This window comes from Drosophila miranda, chromosome XL (genome assembly GCF_003369915.1).
Source record: "Drosophila miranda strain MSH22 chromosome XL, D.miranda_PacBio2.1, whole genome shotgun sequence".
Classification (NCBI taxonomy): Eukaryota; Metazoa; Arthropoda; class Insecta; order Diptera; family Drosophilidae; genus Drosophila; species Drosophila miranda.
The window spans coordinates 1129666-1151966 of NC_046673.1; the positions used below are offsets into that span (position 1 = coordinate 1129666).

Sequence of the window (22301 nt, forward strand, 5' to 3'; positions counted from 1 at the left end):
ATTTGTGGAACTCTTTATCCTTAAAGGCTATTCAGTGAAAAATCTCGTATATCCGTTACCTATCTACGTACCATCATTCTGGCTATAATAATTATACGATCTGGTTTAGATTCTGCAGTATAGAAGATACAGTCATTCTCTACGTTTCTGCGTTTTCTGTTTTCTCGTATCTTTGAATCTTTGTATTTATCTTCGTATGTTTGTGGGGGCGGAAGTGAGCGGGGCGAAGTTTTGAAATATACTTGTAACAGCGACATATCACAGAAGTCTGGATCCAAAACATCGTTGCACTAGCTTTTATAGACTTTGAGCACTAGGCGCTAATAGGGACGGACAGACGGACAGACGGACGGACGGACGGACGGACGGACGGACAGACGGACAGACGGACGGACGGACAGACGGACAGACAGACATGGCTCAATCGACTCGGCTATTGTCGTACCAAGTCGGACTTCCATATATCCATTGGGCAAAGTATGTATATCACATCGGTGTAGAAGTCAGGATGGAAAGTCGTGACGCACTTCAATGCCGAAGATCATGCTATAGGGGCTTTTCTCAAAGCGGTTGGCGGTCACAGCACCACCTGATGGTGGAAATAGGAACTAGGCAGAAAGGTGTCATCATACATAGATCTCCTGTCTGGAACAATATAGATATGTACAAAGAGGTTCTCTCCTAACGTGATATCCTTCAACTTTTGCTTTCCCACATCAATGTGGCCTACCCATTAATACGAAACCGAAAAAGTTGAATCTCAGGGGGCTGTCTCAAAAATTCAGATCATTCGTCCTAGATCTTCAAAGAACTTTGTGTGTTCTTTAGAGTCGTTGAAAGTCCCCATTAATCTATTCAGTCCCCACGCAATATACTCGGATCGAAAAAATTTCCTTAGGTAATACGATATAATTGTACACTGGATAAGAGAATATTAGAGACGGCTGCCAAATAACCTGAGGGAGAGGTTGCCTGGTAGGAGGCTACTGAGTAATAAGGGACATTGTGGCCTCAGTTCCATTGAAAGCCCTTCCCGGATCAACCATTTTGCGATGCGTGAAACAAGACGGACCGACGGACTCGGCTATTGATGCTGATCAATACTGGGGCATACTTTGTGGGGTCGGAAACGCTTCTTTCAGGGCGTTACACACAACCATTCTCAAATCCTCAAATCTAATATACCCCTATACTCTTCTTGAGTATCGCGTATATAAAACCACTTTGGAACTAGTGTGGGACTATGCACGAGCGACCTTTATAATCTGTTGCACCACCTTCTATGCCTAAAGCTGTCCATTAGTCCTTCTTCCCGCACAAAGCGAAGATCTTGAATGTACTATGCCAATAAGTCAATGCGCACTCTTCATCGAGTGTATAAAATTGAACACTCCTAATTTCATCACCAAATAAATTTGTAGAGTAGTGTGGATCATATCATTTTACGATAAAGCAGCTATAGAAACTTCCATATACATATATTGAAATATGTACATGTGCACATACAAACATTTGTACATATGTACATACATACATACATACAAATGTATTCATTATTACCTGCATTCTATGTTGTGATGGCCCTGCGGCTGAGAATCGTACTGATGTTACTTGCCCTTTTACTCCTACCCTCCCCGCAACCGAATCCGCGTGTCCAGTCCGCGCATGGGATATCTGAGGGCCACGCGGACTATAAATAGCGCCCGGCCGGAAGAGAGAGAGCGAAAAACAGCGCACAGACGGCGAACAACTGCCATATGGGAGCAGAGTCTGCTGGCAGCGCGGTCAGTTGCGTTTCGATTATCGGCGAGAGAGAGTTTCGATTACCCAACCGACATGTCCGAGCATCCCGAGTATCCCGAGCATCCGGGGCCTGCAGTTCAACAGTTATCCAGGCAGCCACAGCAAATGGCCATCAGCGCCTCCACAAGGGAACTGGCCGAGTTAATCGACCTGCATCTGGGGGAGCTGCGGCCCAAGGAGCCCGCCTGGAGGGTGTCTGACTCACCCATCTCTGGGCGCGGCATATTCGCCACCCGCGACATTACCAAGGGCGAGGAGCTGTTCCGAGAGCACACCATCCTGGTGGGGCCAACGGCCCACCGCTCCTCCAACCTGCGCACTTGCACGCTCTGCTACCGCCTGGTGCCGGGACAGACGGACGCGGAAGCTCTCTGTCTCGCCGGCTGCGGCCTACCCGTGTGCGGGGAGTGCGGAAAATCGCCGCGTCACAAGATCGAGTGCGATCTGTTTCTCAAGTGGAAGCCCAAGGTGACGGAACGGATCGATCCGCGCTCACTGCGCATTCTGAGCGTGGTACGCTGCTTCTTCCTGGACGAGCAGCAGCGGCGGCTCCTCTACGCGATGCAGGCCAACGCGGACCGCTACTACATGAAGGAGGTGGAGCGGGCGGCCGCCTGTTTTGAGGACTTCCCCCGAGAACAGGAAATGCTCGACTTCTTCTACCGCACCATCTGCGCCTTCAACACGAATGCGTTTGAAAGCCGCAGCTGCGTCGAGGGTCACGAGGTACTGATCCGCGCCCTATTCCCCCTGGCGGGGCTGTTAAACCACCAGTGCACTCCGAATGCCGGCCACCACTTTCAGGACGGCGAGACCATCATCGTTTGCGCCACGGAGCGAATCGCCTGCGGGGCCGAGATCACAGTGTCTTATGCTAAGATGCTCTGGTCCACCGTGGCCCGAAAGATATTCCTCGGCATGACCAAGGGCTTCATGTGCCAGTGTCCCCGCTGTCAGGATCCAACGGTGAGTTCTCCCTTGGATGTGGATCTTGATCAGCAGCTGCAACTGCAACAGCATCCAATTTGGGAGCGAGTGCATTCAGTCGTGTCGCAATCACTGCGTGAAACCAAAATAGCTTTATCGAAGTGGCCGCAAATATATGTATGTTTGTATATCGAGCAGGGGCGCCACCGCGGAGGATGCGCTAGCCAATGGAAGTGGAGACTTTTCGCTTAGCAAGTGTCAAAGAACTTTGAACATTTCCTCAAGTAACGGGATTGGTCCCTTTGCTCGGGACGCCTCTGCAAATGTGTATATATGTACATATGTATGTTATATAAGTGTGTAGCTAAAAGCGCATCCGCTAGGAAAATAATCAGCGAATAATCAGCCCTATTGATGTGGAAGTAGTGTTTTATGAGGAGAATCAATCCAATTAAGGGATTTAAGTGAACCACATTGGATTCCCTCTGCAGTGGATCCAGCCGGATATATTGTAAAACCATATCTCAGTGAGTAGCCGCCAGACGCAAAAAAGGCTCACAGAAGGGCCCCAAAAGGAAGCACTCTTTCTTGGTCGAGTGCTGGCTCAATGCATGAATAAAAATGGATATAGTACGGACTCCCCAAACCATTCCCGCCATCCAACGGCAACTTGTTGGCTGTGCTGCGCATCTGTTTCCCAGCCGAATGATTTACATAACTAGCGCCTTAACAGTGGACTGAATCCATTATAACTAAATCCAAATCTGCTTCGCACTGGGCAATCTGCCAACGACCCAAAGGCGGGGGGAGGCCCAACTAGTTCAAGTACTCACACACATTCATTCACCTTCACTCATTCCCCCACTCACTCACTCATTCTTTAATTTTTCATTCTTTCATTCACTCACCCGAGTTATAAATCGCATAACATATTAGACCCCACCGCACGCTCCTGTCCCTTCCCCGTTCACCACAAATTCTCGAAAATAGAAGACTTAAATTGGTTCCTGCTTTTTTTTGTATTCTTTTAAAAATATAAAATTTGCGCTAAAATTCTTCAGAATGAAAACGAAAAACACAATGAAGAAATATTCAAAATTATTCGAGTACATACATAAGTATATGTATTTTGGTTGCTTGAATGGAATCCGCTCCCATTTTCATATAGATCCATCAAAATTGTTGTATTGATTTTGACTAACATGCCTCAACATCTACTACCAAGATTTAATTGAATTTAGTTTAATTAGTGTCCATATTAAGCAATTTTAATTCGATTTCTGAAAAGCATTTCCCCATGAACTAGTCACGTTCTGTCTTAAACACATTTGGAGATTAGCTCGTTATTCAAATTACGGAATCTCTACTTTGGTGGAGCTCGTTTTCAAACCTCTACCCCTACTTCTTGGCTCTTCGTTAAAGGGTATTTCCCCGTCAATGTTTTCTAGAAGGAAAATTTTCCAATGCTTTTCGATTTCTTCATTTGGTTTGGAATATTTCGCTATTTGTTTTCTTCGATTGGGGGCAATTAAACGCACGTAAAAAATGAAAATAGATTTCAAATTCACATTCGAAAGGTCCCGTATATATGTACATATGTATGTACATATGTATTGTTCATGTATATGTGTTGTATACCTATAGGTACATATGTACATATGGCTCGTATAGTTGCTTGGTTTCGAGTCGAAGGTAATGGAAACCTACGGGTTTGTAATACATACATGCATATGTGCGTGGGCACTGGAGGCATGGCAGTTTGTGGAGAAGAGGATTCCCGTTAACAGTCTAAAGGCCGAGGGGAGGATGATTACCTGGAAGCGGTGACAGCGGCGGCAGCGGCGCTGACATGTGACAATGCGTGACAGTCACGGCGACAAGCCAACCGTCCACGCAGCCAACCTAGTCACGTGCCTCGGTTCACCTTTTGGCCCCGGCCTGGCCCGCCGACGACGTCTTAATTTATGTGGCAACGACACGCACCGCAACCAGCTGGAGACTCCCAAGGCGATGGAGAGGGAAAATCTTTACTTTAGCTGCTCAAGTTTTTTAAGGGGTACGGGGGTGACGGCAGCCTTCCTATGGTTTCGCTTTATGGCATCCATAACCGACCGCACGGGGTGGATGTAGTTGGTGGTCGGGATGTACCACGACTAAGGTGATCAACGCACAAAACTGCTAAATGGCGGAGGCAGAGAGCTACATGCATATACATATGTATGTATAGATAGAGAGAGGAGCATGTTCTCCAATGCAAGGCATACAAATATAAGGTACGACAGTCACACACACAAGAACAACTGCAATGGATTATAATACTAAGCATACATACATATGTACATCTGTACATCTGTACATCCATATGTACATATGTATGTTAAGTGCTATCTCAGACTGCCTTACCCTGTCATAAGTGTACCTTCCTCCATTGCATCCACTGCCCTGGCGCGTGTTGGATTTCCTTCCCCTTCATTTCCTACCCCACATGAATCCAATTGAACACAAATTGAATAAGAGTCAAAAGCAAAATCCGCTTGGCGTCGCCTCTCCCTCTCGCACTCGTGGCGTGTGTGGTGTGTCGTGCCTATGTGCTTCTCTACTAATGTGCGTGTATGTCGCGCCTTGGGAAAAAATCATATTTGACTGTTGTCGCTGTTCCTGCTTCTGCTGTCACCCCCTTCCCCATAAGCTTTTGCGGTTGCTGTTACATTTGTTGTCTCCTTTTTCCTTATCTTGCTGCTGCTGTTATCCCTTTCGTGTCCTTTTGATTACTGTGGCTGTTGTCCGCGTCCCTGTCCCCTGCTTTAACGTCTTTATGTTGTTTTTGTCCAGTGCTTCCTCTTCATTCTGTTGCTACTGCTGCCTTCTTCTTCTCCTTCTCCTTTCTATTACCTCTGTACCCTGCTACTTCTTCGCACTGCTGCTCTTGTCATCCACTCTCTTCTCTTCTTGTTGCTATCATTGGTTCTTCTTCTGCTCCTCCTTTCACATTCTGCTCTTGTTGTTGCTGTTGCTTTCTCTAATTTGTGTTTTTTAGTTGCGTTTAATGCTCTCCGAGGGCGTCGACGTCATAAGCGTCACTGTCGGTGTCGCCGTCGCTCATGCTGCTGTCACCGCTGTCGCGGTCACTGTCGCTGTCTCCGTCGCTATTCCCATAGCGCGACCCGACCAGGCCAGACCAGAGAAGCGACATCACTCGTTGCGTTGCCGCCCGTCGCGTTGGTTGCTATTTCTCCGTCCGTGTATATCTGTTTCTCTCGCTGGTCCGATCCTGGGCAGTCTGACATCGTCGAGTATCGTCGGGCATCGTCGGGTAGCATAGGGCATCATCGTGCATCGTCGGACATCGCCGAGCAACGTCAAAGAACAGGATGAACACAACGGCTACTATGCTGGCCCACATGGCGCCCTGCCGGGATACAACACCGGAGCAACTGGCGCAGCTCATCGATATGCACCTGGGCGAGCTGCGCGAGAAGGAGCCCAACTGGACGCTGGCCGCCTCGACGGTGGCCGGCCGCGGGGTGTTCGCCACTCGGGACATCGTCGCAGGAGAGCTGATCTTCCGGGAACGCGCGCTGGTGGTGGGGCCTACGGCGCGCAAGGGCCAGCTGAGCACATGCGTTTGCTGCCACCGGTTGCTACCGACGCAGGGTTTTCTCTGCAAGCAGCGTTGCACGCTGCCCGTGTGCGCCGCCTGCTCCGGATCGGTGACGCACCGGGCGGAGTGCGAGCACTTCCGCCGCTGGCAGCCAAAGGACGCGGACGCTGAGGAAGAGCAGGTGAACCCACTGTCGCTGCGCATCCTCACCGCCGTACGGGTCTTCCATCTAGGAAAGGAGCAGCGCCACCTGGTGGACGCCATGCAGGCGAACGCTGAACGGGGCTTCCGTCAGGAGATCATCAAGGCAGCGCAATGCTTCCGCAACTTTCCAACTACAGACAAGCCCTTCATGGATCAGCTTTTCCGCATTGTCGGCGTGCTTAACACGAACGCCTTTGAAGCGCCATGCCGCACCGACGGCCGCGAGACGCTACTACGGGGCCTGTTCCCGCTTACGGCGATCATGAACCACGAGTGTACCCCCAACGCTAGCCACTACTTCGACAACGGGCGCCTGGCCATAGTCCGGGCTGCCAGAGACATACCAAAGGGCGGGGAGATTACTACTACCTACACCAAGATCCTCTGGGGCAACCTTACGCGCGGCATCTTCCTTAAGATGACGAAGCACTTCATGTGTGACTGTACCAGGTGCAATGACAACACTGTGAGTAGGTGAATCGCCAATCGGCTCCGGGGCAAGGTTCTTATTCAACTATCTAAGGGCGCGCGCACACTATAGTCGAAAGCGGAGCCCAAAAGTGCTCTAAAAGCTCGCTTAGATAAGCTCATCTTTGCTTGATCGATCAAACATGTTTGTTTTTATCATTTGAAAGTGCGTCTGATATCTACCATCAATATTTCGTTACTATGGCAGCTACATATTTGATATTAGTGGTCCGATTTTTCCAAATCTTTCTGAAGTAAATACTTATATGTCCATATAGAAACATTAAGTTACAAAACTGCGAACTTTTATTTTGATTATCTAAAAAACAGATATGTTTTTCTCAGGAGAACATGTTTTTGACCGATCGTTCCCACAGCAGCTTTATGATACATACACTCCCCGGCACTTGAATACGACACACTAAAATGTACACTTTAGGCACCAATATATTCATCGTTTTATTGAGATACACGTACATACATACGTATAATATATGTTTGCGGCTATCAGATAATCTTTCAACTTAGTCGACAGGTTAGTTAGTCAAAAAGCTTAGATCTGAATTTTGAAAGCTTCCTACGCTCAGCTCCGCTTTTGGCTCCTCTTCCGACAATAGTGTGCGCGAGGCCCATGTACATATAAGCATGGCACTGATACAGTCTTTATCGAAATATAATATCGATTTAGTCTGCTCACTGCTCGGATTATCGTGAGCTTGGAATATCACCTTTAACAATTTTGCTGCATAAATCCTGTCAGTGGAAGCTTTAACCTCCATAAATACTCCTAGCTTTGCACGGCATAGTCACATTTTTTGAGTGGATTTTCTACTTTCTAAGAAGCTTTGCTACAAGAGCTTTAGGAACTTACCCTTTTTGCAAAAGGGCTTCATTTTATAATGCTGAAATCTAAATATTATCGCTTAGCATTTTCGTCCCATCGACACAAGTCTTGATCTGAGGCATGGCCCTCGATCAACACCACTGGCAAAGGCCCTCACTTACGTATAAAGCAATTATTGAAATTTCGAACAAATATTTTGCATGAATTTCAACAGAATACATATGTATATTCTTGGCCAACGTTAGATGTCAACGTCGCTGTTTTTCTCTCTATCTCCCTATACGAGCACGTGTATGTACATATGTACATATGTTGAGTGGGCATATATGTACATACTCACATCCATACATACATGCACCTAAAGAAAAAAGGGCTGAAATTTTAATATTTAATATTTACACTTCGATTTAATTATTTATGCGATTATATTTATTTCGAGAGTGGAAATATTATGAATTGAAGTGTTTTCACGTTCACTTTCGTTTTCACATTAATATTTAAATAATTATCTTTGACATTTCATACTTAAATTAAATAATTCCATATTCAAATTATATATTATATATATATACTTATATATAAATATTTCATACAAATTTAATATATTATATCAATTTTATAGTATTTTAAATTTGGATTAAATATGGTCTCTATTAAAACGACATTTAAATACAATTTTATATGTTGGAATCAAAGTCAATTATATTTAATCTCAGCGTGTTTGTATTTAAAAACCACATGTTTTATTTAAATATCGCTGTGCTTTTTTTTACTGAGTCTACTATTTTTCTCTCGGTGTACATATGTAAATGTGTATATATATATCTGTATCTGCTCATTATGATGTGGTATTGCTGCTCTTTCTGCGGGATTAGTTGAATAATGGCCTCGGGCGTTGGCAGGCCAGGCCACCTGACACAAATGCGTTCCCTAATTAAATTAGCTCTATGTTTTTTCTTGCACTTGCCAGGAGTGTCGCCAAGGGGGGCGTCAAGCTGGTGACGAGGAAACAACAACAAGAGCAGAAGGAAAGCTCAGGGCCTCCTTGATCCCTTACCCTCCTTACCCTTCGATTAGTACACATTACATAGTCTTTTGCCTATCAAATCTTCATTATGCATGCATACTCGTATACTTAAACGATTTATATTTAAATTGTCTGGACTTATGCCTGTCTGTATATTGACAATACTAAACTCCTCCTTGACTCACCTCCAAAAATAAGATTTCCATAAGCATGACACATTGAATTCTAGTTCGAGTTCGCCAATGTTCCGAAAAATTCGGATTTCAGTGGAATGAACTGCGCCGTGAAGTGACAGAGGCGGTCAGCGAACCCGATCCCCGAACTTAACAGAAACTTGAATACAAACCATATTAGCCATTTCTCTGATCCCCAACTAAAACCAACCCGTCCCTCTGTTTCGCCCCCTGCAGGAGAACGGAACGTACCTGTCTGCGCTGTTCTGCCGGGAGCAGGGCTGTCGGGGCTTGGTCATACCCGTTCAGACCCGGACCCTGCAGCCAGACTGGCGATGTCTGAGCTGCGAGAATGTCTTTCCTCACTCGAAGATGGCCAGATATCAGGACTTCGCACTAAACACCATCAACAATCGGATTAACTCGTGCAGCGTTCCCGACATGATACACTTCATCAACGATCTGTGTCCGCGATTCTGTCCGCCCTCGAACTACGTTCTTATCGAGGCTAAGCTCAACGTGATCTGGCGCATGACCCGATTCGACACGGACCAGTACACGACCGAGGAGGTGGCGCATAAGGACCGCTATCGCGAGGACATCCTGGCCATACTTCACAAGCTCGGGGCAGGAGAGTGCACCCTCAAGAAGCTCATCACCGAGGAGATACAGTAAAGGCTGCCCAGGAGATCCCTCCTTCTCTGTTTGCGTGTATGATTTTATATGGATGAAAAAGTGTGTGAGTGCGTTGTTAGTACTGTATTTTGTAATCACTTAAGAAAACCAATAAACACCAGGATATGTTGTACATACAGCTAGGACTCACTCTATTGTTTGGCACTTCTGTGACAGCTGTCAAGGCAAACAGTTAGCGACAACAACATGTAACGACACGTCTGCCAAGAAGGCACAAATAATGTAAACAGTTGCATATATCATTTTCTTTGCCTAAATTGTATTATTGACTAATTGACTGATAATTTTTAGTTCTACCAACGGGTCCTTAACCCCAGAAAGGTCTGGAGCCCAAGATAAACCAGATAAAGTCGTGGTTATAGTCGGCTCGAGGCCCGTCCGCTGAAACGATGATTGTCTCTAGATATCGCGGAGAGATCCACCCAACATCGGAAACTTGCGAGCAGGTCGTATCGGCTTTTTACAGCGGGCGAGAGATTTGTAGCTAGATGCTTGGCTGTGCTTGATTTTATTTACAAAGAACTGGCAAGGCCGTACAACAGCGAGGACAGCGTCCTCAGTACCACAACAGAAAGAGCCTAGGAGGCGCAACAGTCAACCAGTCCTTCCCAACCAAAGAGCCCAGGGAGGAGTTCTGCCTCTGGCGACTCTGCCAGGAGTCACCATGCAATGTGGAACATTGTGCAAACCAAACTATCAAGTTTTACCTCACTTAACATTTAAATACAATAATTTATCTGACCTGGCTTGCCCAAGGTTCCACATTTAATGGTGCCTCCTGAGAGAGGCGGCAGGCCTGCCATCGGTTGTCTGAGCATCCAAAGAAGTTCTATCGTCCTGCTTTTGACGCCTACCATCGTCGCGCCTTATGCTATTGCTTAACTTTTTCTTGTACAGTCGCGTTCAATATCGATTAGCAAAAAACTAAGAGAAACCGAGAACACTGGATTCTTAGCTCCAGATTGCTTAGTTCAGCTAAGTTCAACTGTTATTGATAAAGCACCATTGCCAATTGCACTGCCCTTCGTTGCAGGACGAAATCCGTGAAGGACGTCCAAGATCAGTTGTTGTGCAACAAAATATCGATGCTGTGAGCGAAGGAATCGAGCAAGATCGTCATGTCCCAAAGCGAGAGATTGGTGCATTCTTGGGCATTAGTATGACGTCCATCAATAAGATTTTCCATGATCGTCTAAGAATTTAAAAATCGGTCAAAAGGAGGCTAGTGTCATGCATATATGAATTTGAGCCCGGGTGTTTTAGAGCGAGCCAAATGCCACAAAAGTTTTCGCAACGAACCGTTTGTTCGAAAACGAATTTATTGGAGAATTTTGAGAATTTCCAGCTATCAAAATATCCCATTTTTGCAATTATATTAAAGATGAGATTTACGACAAAACTATGCGAGCGTTGCAGGTTCTGGAGGTTGTGTCCGAACTTATCATCTTGGCGACGGCTACGAAGCTCTGGTTGGACCCTATCAGTCGTTCTTTCCTAAGGGTCGTCCGTTTGTCAATGTGCCCATATCGCACAAGTCATTTCGGATGGTTATATCGGCCTTAAAGTATATTAAGCGGCACAACATGTGGTATCAGCAGAAAAGTATAAATGATTTTGAGGCCACCAAAAAATATTATATCTCGTATCTGTTCTGAGGGGCATCAAAATCAATCAAAATCATTTGATGAACCCCATCTTTTGTACTAAACATAGAGCTATCGAATGGCCTAAAAAGCCCCGGTGTAAATATTTTTTTCAATCATTTTTGTACATCAAAAGCGTACGAAAGCAAACTTGTTCCACCTTAATGCTTCGAAATGCAAAGTTATGACATTTCATCGTTCTAGCCCCTTGTTGGCTCCCTATCCCCTATTTGGTGGTTCTCTTGAGAGAATTACTCTGGTGGATGATCTTGGTGTTATGTTAGACCCCAAATTAAAGTTTTCTGAACACATTTCTACCATGGTATATTATTCACGATTCCACGACAAATCACGATTCCTATTAGACTTACTAGAAATTTTCTACCGTTGTTCCTTCCACTTTTTAGATCGAATTATTCCTTGTCTTATAATATGTAATTGTAGTGGTAATTGTATTTTGAATGCATGCCTAGTTCTCTTAGTAACTTTAGTGCTCATTTTCCTCGAATATTAGTCTAGCAGCTATCTTTCCGGCATGCTCGCGTAACAGCCTTCTGTTGGTTTCAAACGATCCATTTGACGGTGCAGTAATTGCATCGCCTCTTGCAAGATGCAGTCATTGCATGTCAACGCCCAAGACAAAAACGAGGGGGAACGTTGGGAGTTGCTGCGGACACCGCAACTCTACATTTATACCCGATACTTAGTCAGTATGGCTCTCCTACGGCAGACGCCGCTAATATCAAACGACACGACAAAAAGTGCGTGCGAGAGAGACAGAAAATCAGTCTGAGCGTGGCGTCGGGCGCTGCGTAGCCACTGCAAATTGATTTGTTCCTTTTGGCTATAAAAATGATCTGATCTGATCCAGATTCAGCAATCTGATAGATATGGTCATTATGTATGATTCTGCGTTTTTAGTTTTCTCGTATCCTCAATATTGTGGATGCAACAGATTTTCGTTCTTTGTGGGGGCGGAAGGGGGTGGGGTGAAATTTTGAGATATACGTTTTAAAGTGAGATCTAACAAAAGTGTGGATATCAAATTTGGTTACTTTAGCCTTAATAGTCTCTGAGATTTGTGGATGCCCCAGATTTTCGTCCTTTGCGGGGACGGAAGGGGGTGTGGCGAAATTTGGACACAAAATGGTCAAGGTCCGATATCACAGGAGTGTGGATATCAAATTTGGTTGCTCTGGCTCTTATAGGTTCTGAGATCCTTGAACTCATATTTTGCAATTGGCAAAACCGACCATGAAACCTGTGTGTTAGAGAGAGACAGAGCGAGAAAGAATGAAATTGTTTTCTTGATTCTGGCTATAATAATTATACAATCTGGTTCAGATTTTGCTTTCAAAAAGAGATAGTCATCCTCTACGATTCTGCGCTTTCAATTTTTTCGTATCTTTGAAATTGTGGATGCCAAAGATTTTCGCTCTTTGTGGAGGCGGAAGTGGGCGGGGCAATGTTTTGAAACATTCCTGTAACAGTGACATATCACAGAAGTCTCGATCCAAAACATCGTTGCACTAGCTTTTATAGTCTTTGAGCACTAGGCGCTAATAGGGACGGACAGACGGACGGACAGACGACAGACGGACGGACGGACAGGGCTCAATCGACTCGGCTATTGAGCTGATCAAGAATATATATGCTTTATGGGATCGGAAACGATTCTTCTGGACGTTACACACATCCATTTTCACCACATATCTAATATACCCCAATACTCATTTTGAGTGTCGGGTATAAAAATAAAGTCTGCGACCCGCGGAAATGCCCATTTATTAATTTGTGGATCATGTGGATGTGTGTAACACCCAAAAAGAAGCGTGTTCAACCCATAAAATATATACATATATTGTTGATCAGCACCAATAGCCGAGTCGATATACATAGCTTTTATTGCCCTGCACGAGTGCACACTAATTCGTGTTTACAGTTAGGAATCACACTGTGCACAGTATCAAAAATGATTCATGTCTCCTTTTCACACCATCTTTCAATTAATTTTCTTTCCTTCATTTGCTGACTCATTGACTCAAGGCATAATTGTCGAGTGAGTCCTGTCATTTCGTATGACTCGCACTCACACTGTTACGAAAAAAGTTGTGACAGAGAGAGAGTGTATGTGGTGTCTCTCTCGCTCAATTTGTTGTGCATTGTTTTGCTCACAGCAGTGTGGAATGTGTGAGCCAGATGAGAAGGAAATTTTCATTTAATTTCCTGTCGGTGCTTGTACTGTTTACTAATTACTGAAAATGGAAAATTCGATTGTTGGTTCTTTTGATTATGTAAGTTTAGTAGAAAACTGTATGCGTGTGTTTCTATTCGAATATTATATGTACATTTAAACACAAAGACAATAGTTCAGTTTCCGTGAAGAACGGATCGTATGAAATCTCTTGTTTCCAAATGAGCTTTAATTTATGGTGGTTATGTTGGCTGTTCTACAATCAGGTTGAAGATTTCAATGAATTCCAAGCTGAGCGGGGTCACTGATACGCTAAATAACGATCAGCGCTTATTGCTAAAGAATGCCTTGTTCTTGGGTGCGGTGCCGATGTGAATCAACCTTCGGCAGATCAGCGCGAGGTTCCCAGTGTGGTAGCAGCGATTGCCTCCCATGATCACTGCGGGGCACCTTACTACATGCCAAATCGCTTGCCCAAGATATCGACTCGTCCTCCGCCCCTAAGGGGGATTCTTCGCGACTTTTGTCCTTGGAAAGTTGTCCGTATTTTTAGCTTCTCCCGGACACTCGCGTCCGGCCTCGTATACGATTTTCTGAACGAACTCGAAGACTGAGCCTCAAGGGGGAAAATTGGCGGAAACCCAGCGAAGCTTAACGCTAAGGAAGTCACACCCAATGCTTCTGGAATGAAGCATCAACCTCGGTGTCGCCCTGGACCGGCGACTGACTTGGTAGCTCTGATAGCTCCATCAAGCTATCCACAGTCCACCCTCGGCCACTAAGGAGAAGACGGATGAAAAGAAGATGGCCATCAAACAATTGGATCTTTGGACGCTCCCCAACTGGGCGCCTCCTAATAGCTATGTAGCTCTACTAGTTAGCTAGTTCCTAATAAATCTACTAATAGCTGATACTTACACAGCAGCAGTGTGTACCTTCAATAAACTACTACTGCTATTCTTAAGACCTCTTTAAGGTCTGAAAGTCGATTATTTTGTCATCATTTATATAATTTTAGGCTTAACAATCACCATTTTTGGTGTTGTTTAGGCTATAGCAAAAACTCAAGGTAGGATAAGAATCAATTAAATAATTGTATGAGCAGTATTTTTGTTATGGTGCGAAGTCTTAGTCATGCATGTCTAAGTGTATCTTGACTTGGACGTTATGTGGTTAAATTCTCATTGCAAGGGACTATGCTTCTATAATCGCGAAAAAAAGAAATACCCTCGATGGCCCGCGGTCATATTTGGCGGTCCAACATGGTTCTTTTTTTATTTTAATTTCCAAGTTTAACATATGCATTTAAATAAAATGTCAAAGTTTCGTCGAAAGGTGTTTATTTTGTTATTTTGGAAAGTATCAGGGTTTGAATATTTGGTGAAATTCTGTTTTGTGAAGAAATTAACCAATCACACTGATAGGATTCACAAATGTTGAGGATGTAAGGATTTAAAAAAAATAATATTTGTTGTTCTAAGGAGGACAACGCCTCTACATTTATGCCAGATGCTCAATCAGTATGGCTCCCCTCTGCCAGAAGGCACACACATTGCACGACGAGAGTGTGTGAAAGAAAGGGAATGAGTAATGAGTAAGCATGCCACAGATTTTCCACCTTTGTGGGACGGGTAAGCCCCAAAAGTATGCAAAGATTTGATATTTCATTCAAAAGCATATCTATGTATGTATGTTTATGATTATGTTTACATTTTGTACGAGCAATAATGCAGCTTCGAAGATGATAAAAAAAGTTAAGAATCATTTGCTAGACATTGACAAATAGGCACAAATTCCGGCAAGTAGTCGGCAGTTCCGCACAACGATTTTTTCTGAGGCTGTCGCTGTGAAGCACAGGAGAAGTTCGCCCCAGACTTTTTCTGCAGAAATCGCTGGATGCGACGATCCTCAAGAATCGGCATTCCGAACTGAACCACAAAGCGGGTATCTAGCCATTTGCTGGATGTTCCCGTTCACCGCCAGCGGACGCAGTAATCTAACCTGTTGTATGGTTATATGTGTTTGGAGGCGTTTCTTGTCATTTCTAGTCACGTCTTGGACACTCAAGTACTTGGTGGACAAACGATGATCTGCCTTGGGTGAAGGATAAGACACCGCCGCCGTACTCAATCTAACCAAAGCAGATTTTGTCCCCGGCACTGAAGCGGTCGTCTGCACTAGAAGCCAGACTGTGATTGGGTGCACTCAGGCCACAAAGGCGATCGAAACGAAAGCTCTGTGCTCTCAGGTGGGGAAGACTAACCAGACGATCTCATCCGCTTTCAAACTACTTCAGAAGCTCTCCACGTAATGCTGAAGAGCCGACGGGCATTGAAGGCCATTCACGCTCAACCGATACATAATCTTAATGTTGTACGCCTGAAATGTTTGATAGATATAGTGGTGCTCATCTCGCTAAGGTACACGTTTTATGGCGCCCTATAGCACAGGTATTCCTGATAGTGTGAGAGCTTCTGCCATCCCAAACCACAATTTTTTTCTTAGCTACTGTTTCTCTGTTATTTTAGAAGTCATTGCACTTTTTTGAAAAATCACCCAGCAGTCGAAAATTTCCAGTGTCCAAACCTTGTCAAGCCCCCTTATAATGTAAGAACATTCAGCTTTTCTTGTTGCTCCAGAGTGGATTGTATTAATATTTGTTCATCACAGCTGAGATTAGCCGGGGCGGGGCACTCTGCTACAGCGACTGCTCCCGGACTGGACTTCACCAAAAATGTGTTGTGCACTCGGACAGCGGCACAGCGATGGAGGTGAGGTTATTCGGCTAAGACAACTACGACAATTCTGGACAATTCAAAAGCTCAGCAATCCGTTGCCAAATAAATTTTAAATTTTGCATGTTGAAAAGTGGAATGTTCTATTTGCCAGGGTCCGCAGCAGATTTTTATACTGGGTACTCATAAAGAAGAAGGAAGTGTTTGTGACGATCCCATAAAGTGTACATACTCTTGAGTCGGACGCCGCCTCGGGCGCCCGTGGGCGTTATGACACTGGGCGTTATGACATGCACCCTTTATTTGTAGGTTGTAGTTTGAAAGGTATTTCAACATATATGTATGTAGTCTTAGAAATGAGTAATAATCTTTTCCTTCTCTTAATGCCGTTTACTCGTCTTTGGTGGACTAAAAGCATATGAAGGCCCCTCCCAGCACCTGCGAGACTCACATATTCTGTTAGTCTCGTTCATGGCGAATTTAAATACATATTTTAAATCTTTTGCTTAGGACTGCTGTCCTTGAACTGATGCTATTTTTCAGCTGGCTTTTCAGTTTCAGGGTGAGCTTTAGTTGCAGCTTGTAGTGCAGAAAACATAGGCTACCAACATTTATTTGTCCTTAGAGACACATATTTTGACAACCATCGTTATTTCAAGTAAATTTTGACCCAATGCCAATAAACTAAAAAAAAAATAATGCAGGCAAAAAATAAACAATGGCTCGAGTAACTGCAGAGCACTGTGCTCTGCTGAGTCTATACAGCTCGGCTGAGCGTTTCTTCGATCGATATGGCCATATCAATCTTGAGATTTTACAGGAAACGGTTTGCTGCCATCTCCTATTGGCATTTTGCTCGAACAATTCGTGCGTGAGGAGCCTGCACGTAGCCAGAGGCATCGCTACCTGCTTCTTCTCCGATAGGAGAGGATTCGTAGTACCCTGCCTTGCTAGCTCGTCGGCGGCGTCGTTCCCCTCGATGTCCCTGTGGCCTGGGACCCATATAAGGAAGAGGTCTAACTGCTCTGCGATCTCGTGCAGAGACCTTCGGCAGTCATTTACGGTCGCTGAGTTCGACGATATTGAGCCTAAAGCTTTAATAGCTGCTTTAATAGCTCACACAGCGTCTGCGGGAATTTTCCCGAGAATGCTATAGCAACATCGTCCGCATGCGCCACCACGCGGCAGCCACCCCCCTCTATCTCCTGCAGCAGTTCGTTTACTGCCACGTTCCATAGGAGGGGCGAGAGGACTCCGCCCTGCGGGGTGCCTCTACTGACAAATCTGGTGGACGTTGACGTCCCCAGTGATGCCTCAACCGTCTTGCATTGTAGCATCTGATCGGTCAGGCTCACCGTCCGGGAGTCAACCCCCAGGTCCGTCAGTGCACTCTTGATGGCGGTCGGGAGGATGTTATTAAGGGCGCCTTCTATGTCGAGGAAGGCTACCAGGGTGTACTCCTTACAGTTGAGGGACGCTTCTATGATCGATGTGATCGTGTGTAGGGCCGTTTCGGTGGATCTTCCTTTCCGATAGGCATGCTGGGAGTCTGAGATTAGACTAGGCGGAATATTTACCGTGAGATGCATCCCCAAAAGCCGTTCCATCGTCTTCAGGAGGAAGGACGATAGACTTATGGGTCTGAAATCTTTGGGGGCAGTGTGCGAGGGCTTGCCTGCCTTGGGGATGAAGACGACTTTGGTATGAAGCCAGGTTTCCGGGATATATCCATGGGAGAAGATTCCCTCGTATATCCTTTTGAGCCAATTAGTGGCTTTTTGTCCAGCGTGAATCAGTTGGGCAGGGATGATGCCATCTGGTCCCGCAGACTTGTATGGTTTGAAGCTTTTGATTGCCCAGGAAATGTTCTCCTGGCTTAGCAGGTTCATGATATCACTTGAGGCAACGGAAGGAGCCGCGATGTAGTGTGGTCTGTTTTCAACGCAGCCGGGAAAGTGGGTGTTAAGGAGAAGATTTAGCGACTCATTGCTGGACGTTGTCCATGATTGGTCAGCATTCTTCAGGTAGCCCAGAGTGGGTATAGTCTTCGAGAGAACTTTGCGCAAGCGCGAGGCTTCTGAGTTATTCTCAATGTCGCTACAGAACTTACGCCATGAGGCGCGTTTGGCTTTCCTCAGTTCTTTATTGTAAATTGACGGACTGGCCTTGTAATCGGCCCAGCTCTGCTCAGCGTTTTCAGCCTTAGCTTTATTGAAGAGTCTCCGGGAGGCTTTTCGGAGTTCCCTCAGTTTCGGATTCCACCATTCAGGTTTCTTCCGGCCAATGCACTTGCCAGAGGGGCAGGATTTATCGAGCGCCTCATTGCAGGCGTCGGTAAATAGTTTAGCAAGATGAGTCGTGGCTTCCCTGGAAATCTCCTCCTCAGGTGGAGTCTCAGGGAGAACACGACAGAGGTGGTCTGAGTACCGAGCCCAGTTTGTCCGCTTAAGGTTCCGGAATTGAGCTGGTCTCGGTAGTGAAAAAGAGAATACTGTTTCCACGTACCTGTGGTCCGAGAAGGAGTGCTCTTCCAGGACCCTCCAGAATACGATGTTCCCATGTAACTCATGAGAGGCAAGTGTGAGGTCCAGGACCTCCTTGCGGTTTTTAATAATGAAGGTGGGATCCCTCCCCCTATTTAATAGGACCATCTGAGTGGTCAGTAAATAGTTGAAAAGGTACTCACCCCTTTCGTTGGTGTCAGTGCTTCCCCACTGGCAGTGGTGTGCATTGGCGTCGCACCCTACAATTAGGCCGGTGTCCTTGGCCTCGCAGTCTGTGATTAGCGCGCTGAGCGCCTGTGGGCGTCTGGTTGGTCGTGTCCCATGTACGTGGAGCAGATTCTTAGTGAGCATCCCTGGCCTTCGAGGCCTTCGAGGCTCACTGCTGTTTGGTCTTCATTGCTGAAATTTGGGAGCAAAAATAAGTGCAAATCTCTTTTTGCAAGGATGCAGGTGCGAGTTTTACCTGCGGTGTCAGCTACGTATAGCTTATAGTCAAGAGTCCTCAGACCAGAGACCCTGTTTCCGAGGATCCAGGGCTCCTGAATGAGGACTATGTCGGCTCCACCCTTGGCTAGGTGGAGCAAGAGAGCAGCGCATGCTGCCTTACAATGGTGGAGGTTTATCTGCAGGAGTATCAGTGACATTCCTGAGGTTCACCTCCACCATTGTCTTATCGTGGTCGCTCTCCGAGGAGTCCAGCTCCTCCCCGACCCCGATGTGCTTGAGATCCCTAGTAAGATCGCTCACATCTGACACATAACCATCTAGGATGTCATCCGACACCACTGATGTCACGTCTGATACCGACCCAGGCTTGTTCTCTATTCTAGGGATCTCCGGGGGCTCCAGGTCTGGCTCGACCGTCGGTTGCATGCCCTTGGAGTCGGACTTGTACGGTACTACGACTATCTTCTTGTAGCCGTAGTCCACAGCGCCCTCCGTGTCGTGGAGAATTCTGACCGACTCCTCATTCAGGACGAGGATGATTTGGTGCCTCTGCCCGTTGCTCTCCTCTACCTTGGCCACCTTCCAATCGGCAGTGGGAAGGTGGGGGTTTCAGACCTGCAGAATCCGGAGAGTCTTATCCGGCTCTGCAGACTTCGCCGAGACTCTGGCCCTCGGCTTGCTGGGGATGTCCTCCCACTTCACGGCCTCCAGCTGGGCTCCTGGGTAGACCTCCTTGAGCGATGCTACCGCCTTCGTGTAGAGGGCTGCCGAGCGAGCATCTTGGCAGGCGATGGCTTTCACCCTGCCTTGGTGCCACCCAGCGTCCTCACACTTGGGCGGTGGTCCTCCATTTTCCTCCAACTCCTGGAGGAAGCGGTCTTGGAGCTCATTTTCCACGAGGTGCCATTTGTCCCGAGGAATCTGCCCGTCTTTGGAGCCCCTGTCTAGGACTCCAATCAGGGTTTTTCCTCTCGCCACCTCGGCAAACGAGCGGTTGTTCACGGTTTTCGTCCTCTTGGCCTGTTGGACTTGTGTGGCGGTGTCCTCCGCCGAGCGTTGCCGCTTGCTTGGGGCCTTGGCTGTGGCCTTGCCAGCTTTGGTTGGCTGGTAGTCGGGCAGGACTGTCTTGGCCCATCGCCGCGATTCGATTCCCTGGGCAGACGCCAGGAACACCGGGTCATCGTTGCCCAGGATGAAGGCCGCACGTCTCTTGTCTTGGAACTTGGGCCTATCTTTCGAGGCAGAGGCGCCGCCTGGCGGGGTTGTCAAGGGGTCCCCGGTCCCAAGGGGTCTGCCAGCCGCGATATCGCTCTGCATGGCCGCCACCCCGGTAACCGGGTCTCCCTTGGGGCACCCCGACGTGAATTGGCCCGATTGGCCTTTCGGTCCTCTCCTCGCAGCGCCTGCTGCCTCGAGACGGTGGACCGACTTAGTCTCCTTCCCCGTCTTTTTGGGCACTGGTTTCCCAGATGCGTTTGTAGAGGGATAGTCTTTTCCCTCCGGCATACCTCGGCAGGTATCCAGAGTCCGCATATAAGCGACCGAGCACCCCCTCGGCCATGCATCCTTCGGCATATGACAGTGTCACCTTGGATTGGGGTTATTTCACTGAGAGTTTTCTTCTCTCCGCCCGACTACAATTAGCCAGAATCCTGGCAGAGACATGACCGTACCAGGACCTGTTTCCAGCCGCCCTCACGGGGAGAGTATAGTCGCACTTCCGACGGTGTGTACAGTTACGGCGGGTGCCGGTTCGCTCGTGCCCACCTGTATCCTATGACGCGGAGCGCAGTCACCTTGGATCCAGGGCAAGCCGTGAACCCGAGGCGCCCGTGCCCCGTTCCGAGTCTACAGCTGTGACGAGCCGACCCGACTTCCGTTTATCCCCCTGTAGCACCCGAAGGCTGACGGCCCAACTTTTGTAACTTCAATGAGATATTCTGGTCTGAACAGTAACAATTTGTAACCTACATATATATATGTATACATTTTTTTTTTTTGTATTTCCTGACTGTGGCTTCATATACAAACTTTAAACGAGGGGGAACGTTGTGAGTTGCTGCGGACACCGCAACTCTACGGTTATACCCGATACTAAGTCAGTATAACTCTCCTCCGGCAGACGCCGCTAATATTAAACGACACGACAAAGAGTGCGTGCGAGAGAGACAGAAAATCAGTCTGAGCGTGACGTCGGGCGCTGCGTAGCCACTGGAAATTGATTTCTTGCTTTTGGCTACAAAAATGATCCGATCTGATCCAGATTCAGCTATCTGATAGATATGGTCATTATCTATGATTCTGCGTTTTTAGTTTTCTCGAATGTGCAATATTGTGGATGCAACAGATTTTCGTCTTTTGTGGGGGCGGAAGGGGGTGGGGCGAAATTCTGAGATATACGTTTGATAGTAAGATCTAACAGAAGTGCGGATACCAAATTTGGTTACTCTAGCCTTTATAGTCTCTGAGATTTGTGGATGCCCCAGATTTTCGTCCTTTGCGGGGGCGGAAGGGGGTGTGGCGAAATTTGGACACGAAACGGTCAAGGTCCGATATCACAGGAGTGTGGATACCAAATTTGGTTGCTCTGGCTCTTATAGGTTCTGAGATCCTTGAACTCATATTTTGCAATTGACAAAACCGACCATGAAACCTGTGTGTTAGAGAGAGACAGAGCGAGAAAGAATGAAATTGTTTTCTTGTTTCTGGCTATAATCATTATTCGATCTGGTTCAGATTTTGCACTGTAGAGGATATGGTCATCCTCACCGATTCTGCGTTTTTGGTTTTATCGTATCTTTAAAAATGTGGATGCCACAGATTTTCGTCCTTTGTGGGGGCGGAAGTGGGCGGGGCGAAGTTTTGAAATATTTTTGTAGCAGTGACATATCACAGAAGTCTGGATCCAAAACATCGTTGCTCTAGCTCTTATAGTCTTTGAGCACTAGGCGCTGAAGGGGACGGACGGACGGACAGACGGACGGACGGACAGACGGACAGACGGACAGACAGACATGGCTCAATCGACTCGGCTA

General features: G+C 46.6%; 1 protein-coding gene across 2 annotated transcripts; it reads left to right on the forward strand.

Annotated features, from left to right (window-relative positions):
• Positions 1–1782: 1782 nt before the first annotated feature.
• LOC108159554 (SET domain-containing protein SmydA-8) lies at positions 1783–9861 on the forward strand. Of its 2 annotated transcripts, none has more exons than XM_017292984.2 (2): positions 1783–2769; positions 9285–9861. In XM_017292984.2, exons 1-2 carry the CDS (start codon positions 1837–1839, stop codon positions 9720–9722), a joined length of 1371 nt encoding a protein of 456 aa, XP_017148473.1. In that variant the 5' UTR covers positions 1783–1836; the 3' UTR covers positions 9723–9861. The 2 variants fall into 2 exon arrangements, with proteins under 2 accessions (XP_017148473.1, XP_017148482.1); XM_017292993.2 differs by lacking the exon at positions 1783–2769 and adding an exon at positions 5820–7001.
• The last annotated feature ends 12440 nt before the right edge of the window (positions 9862–22301 follow it).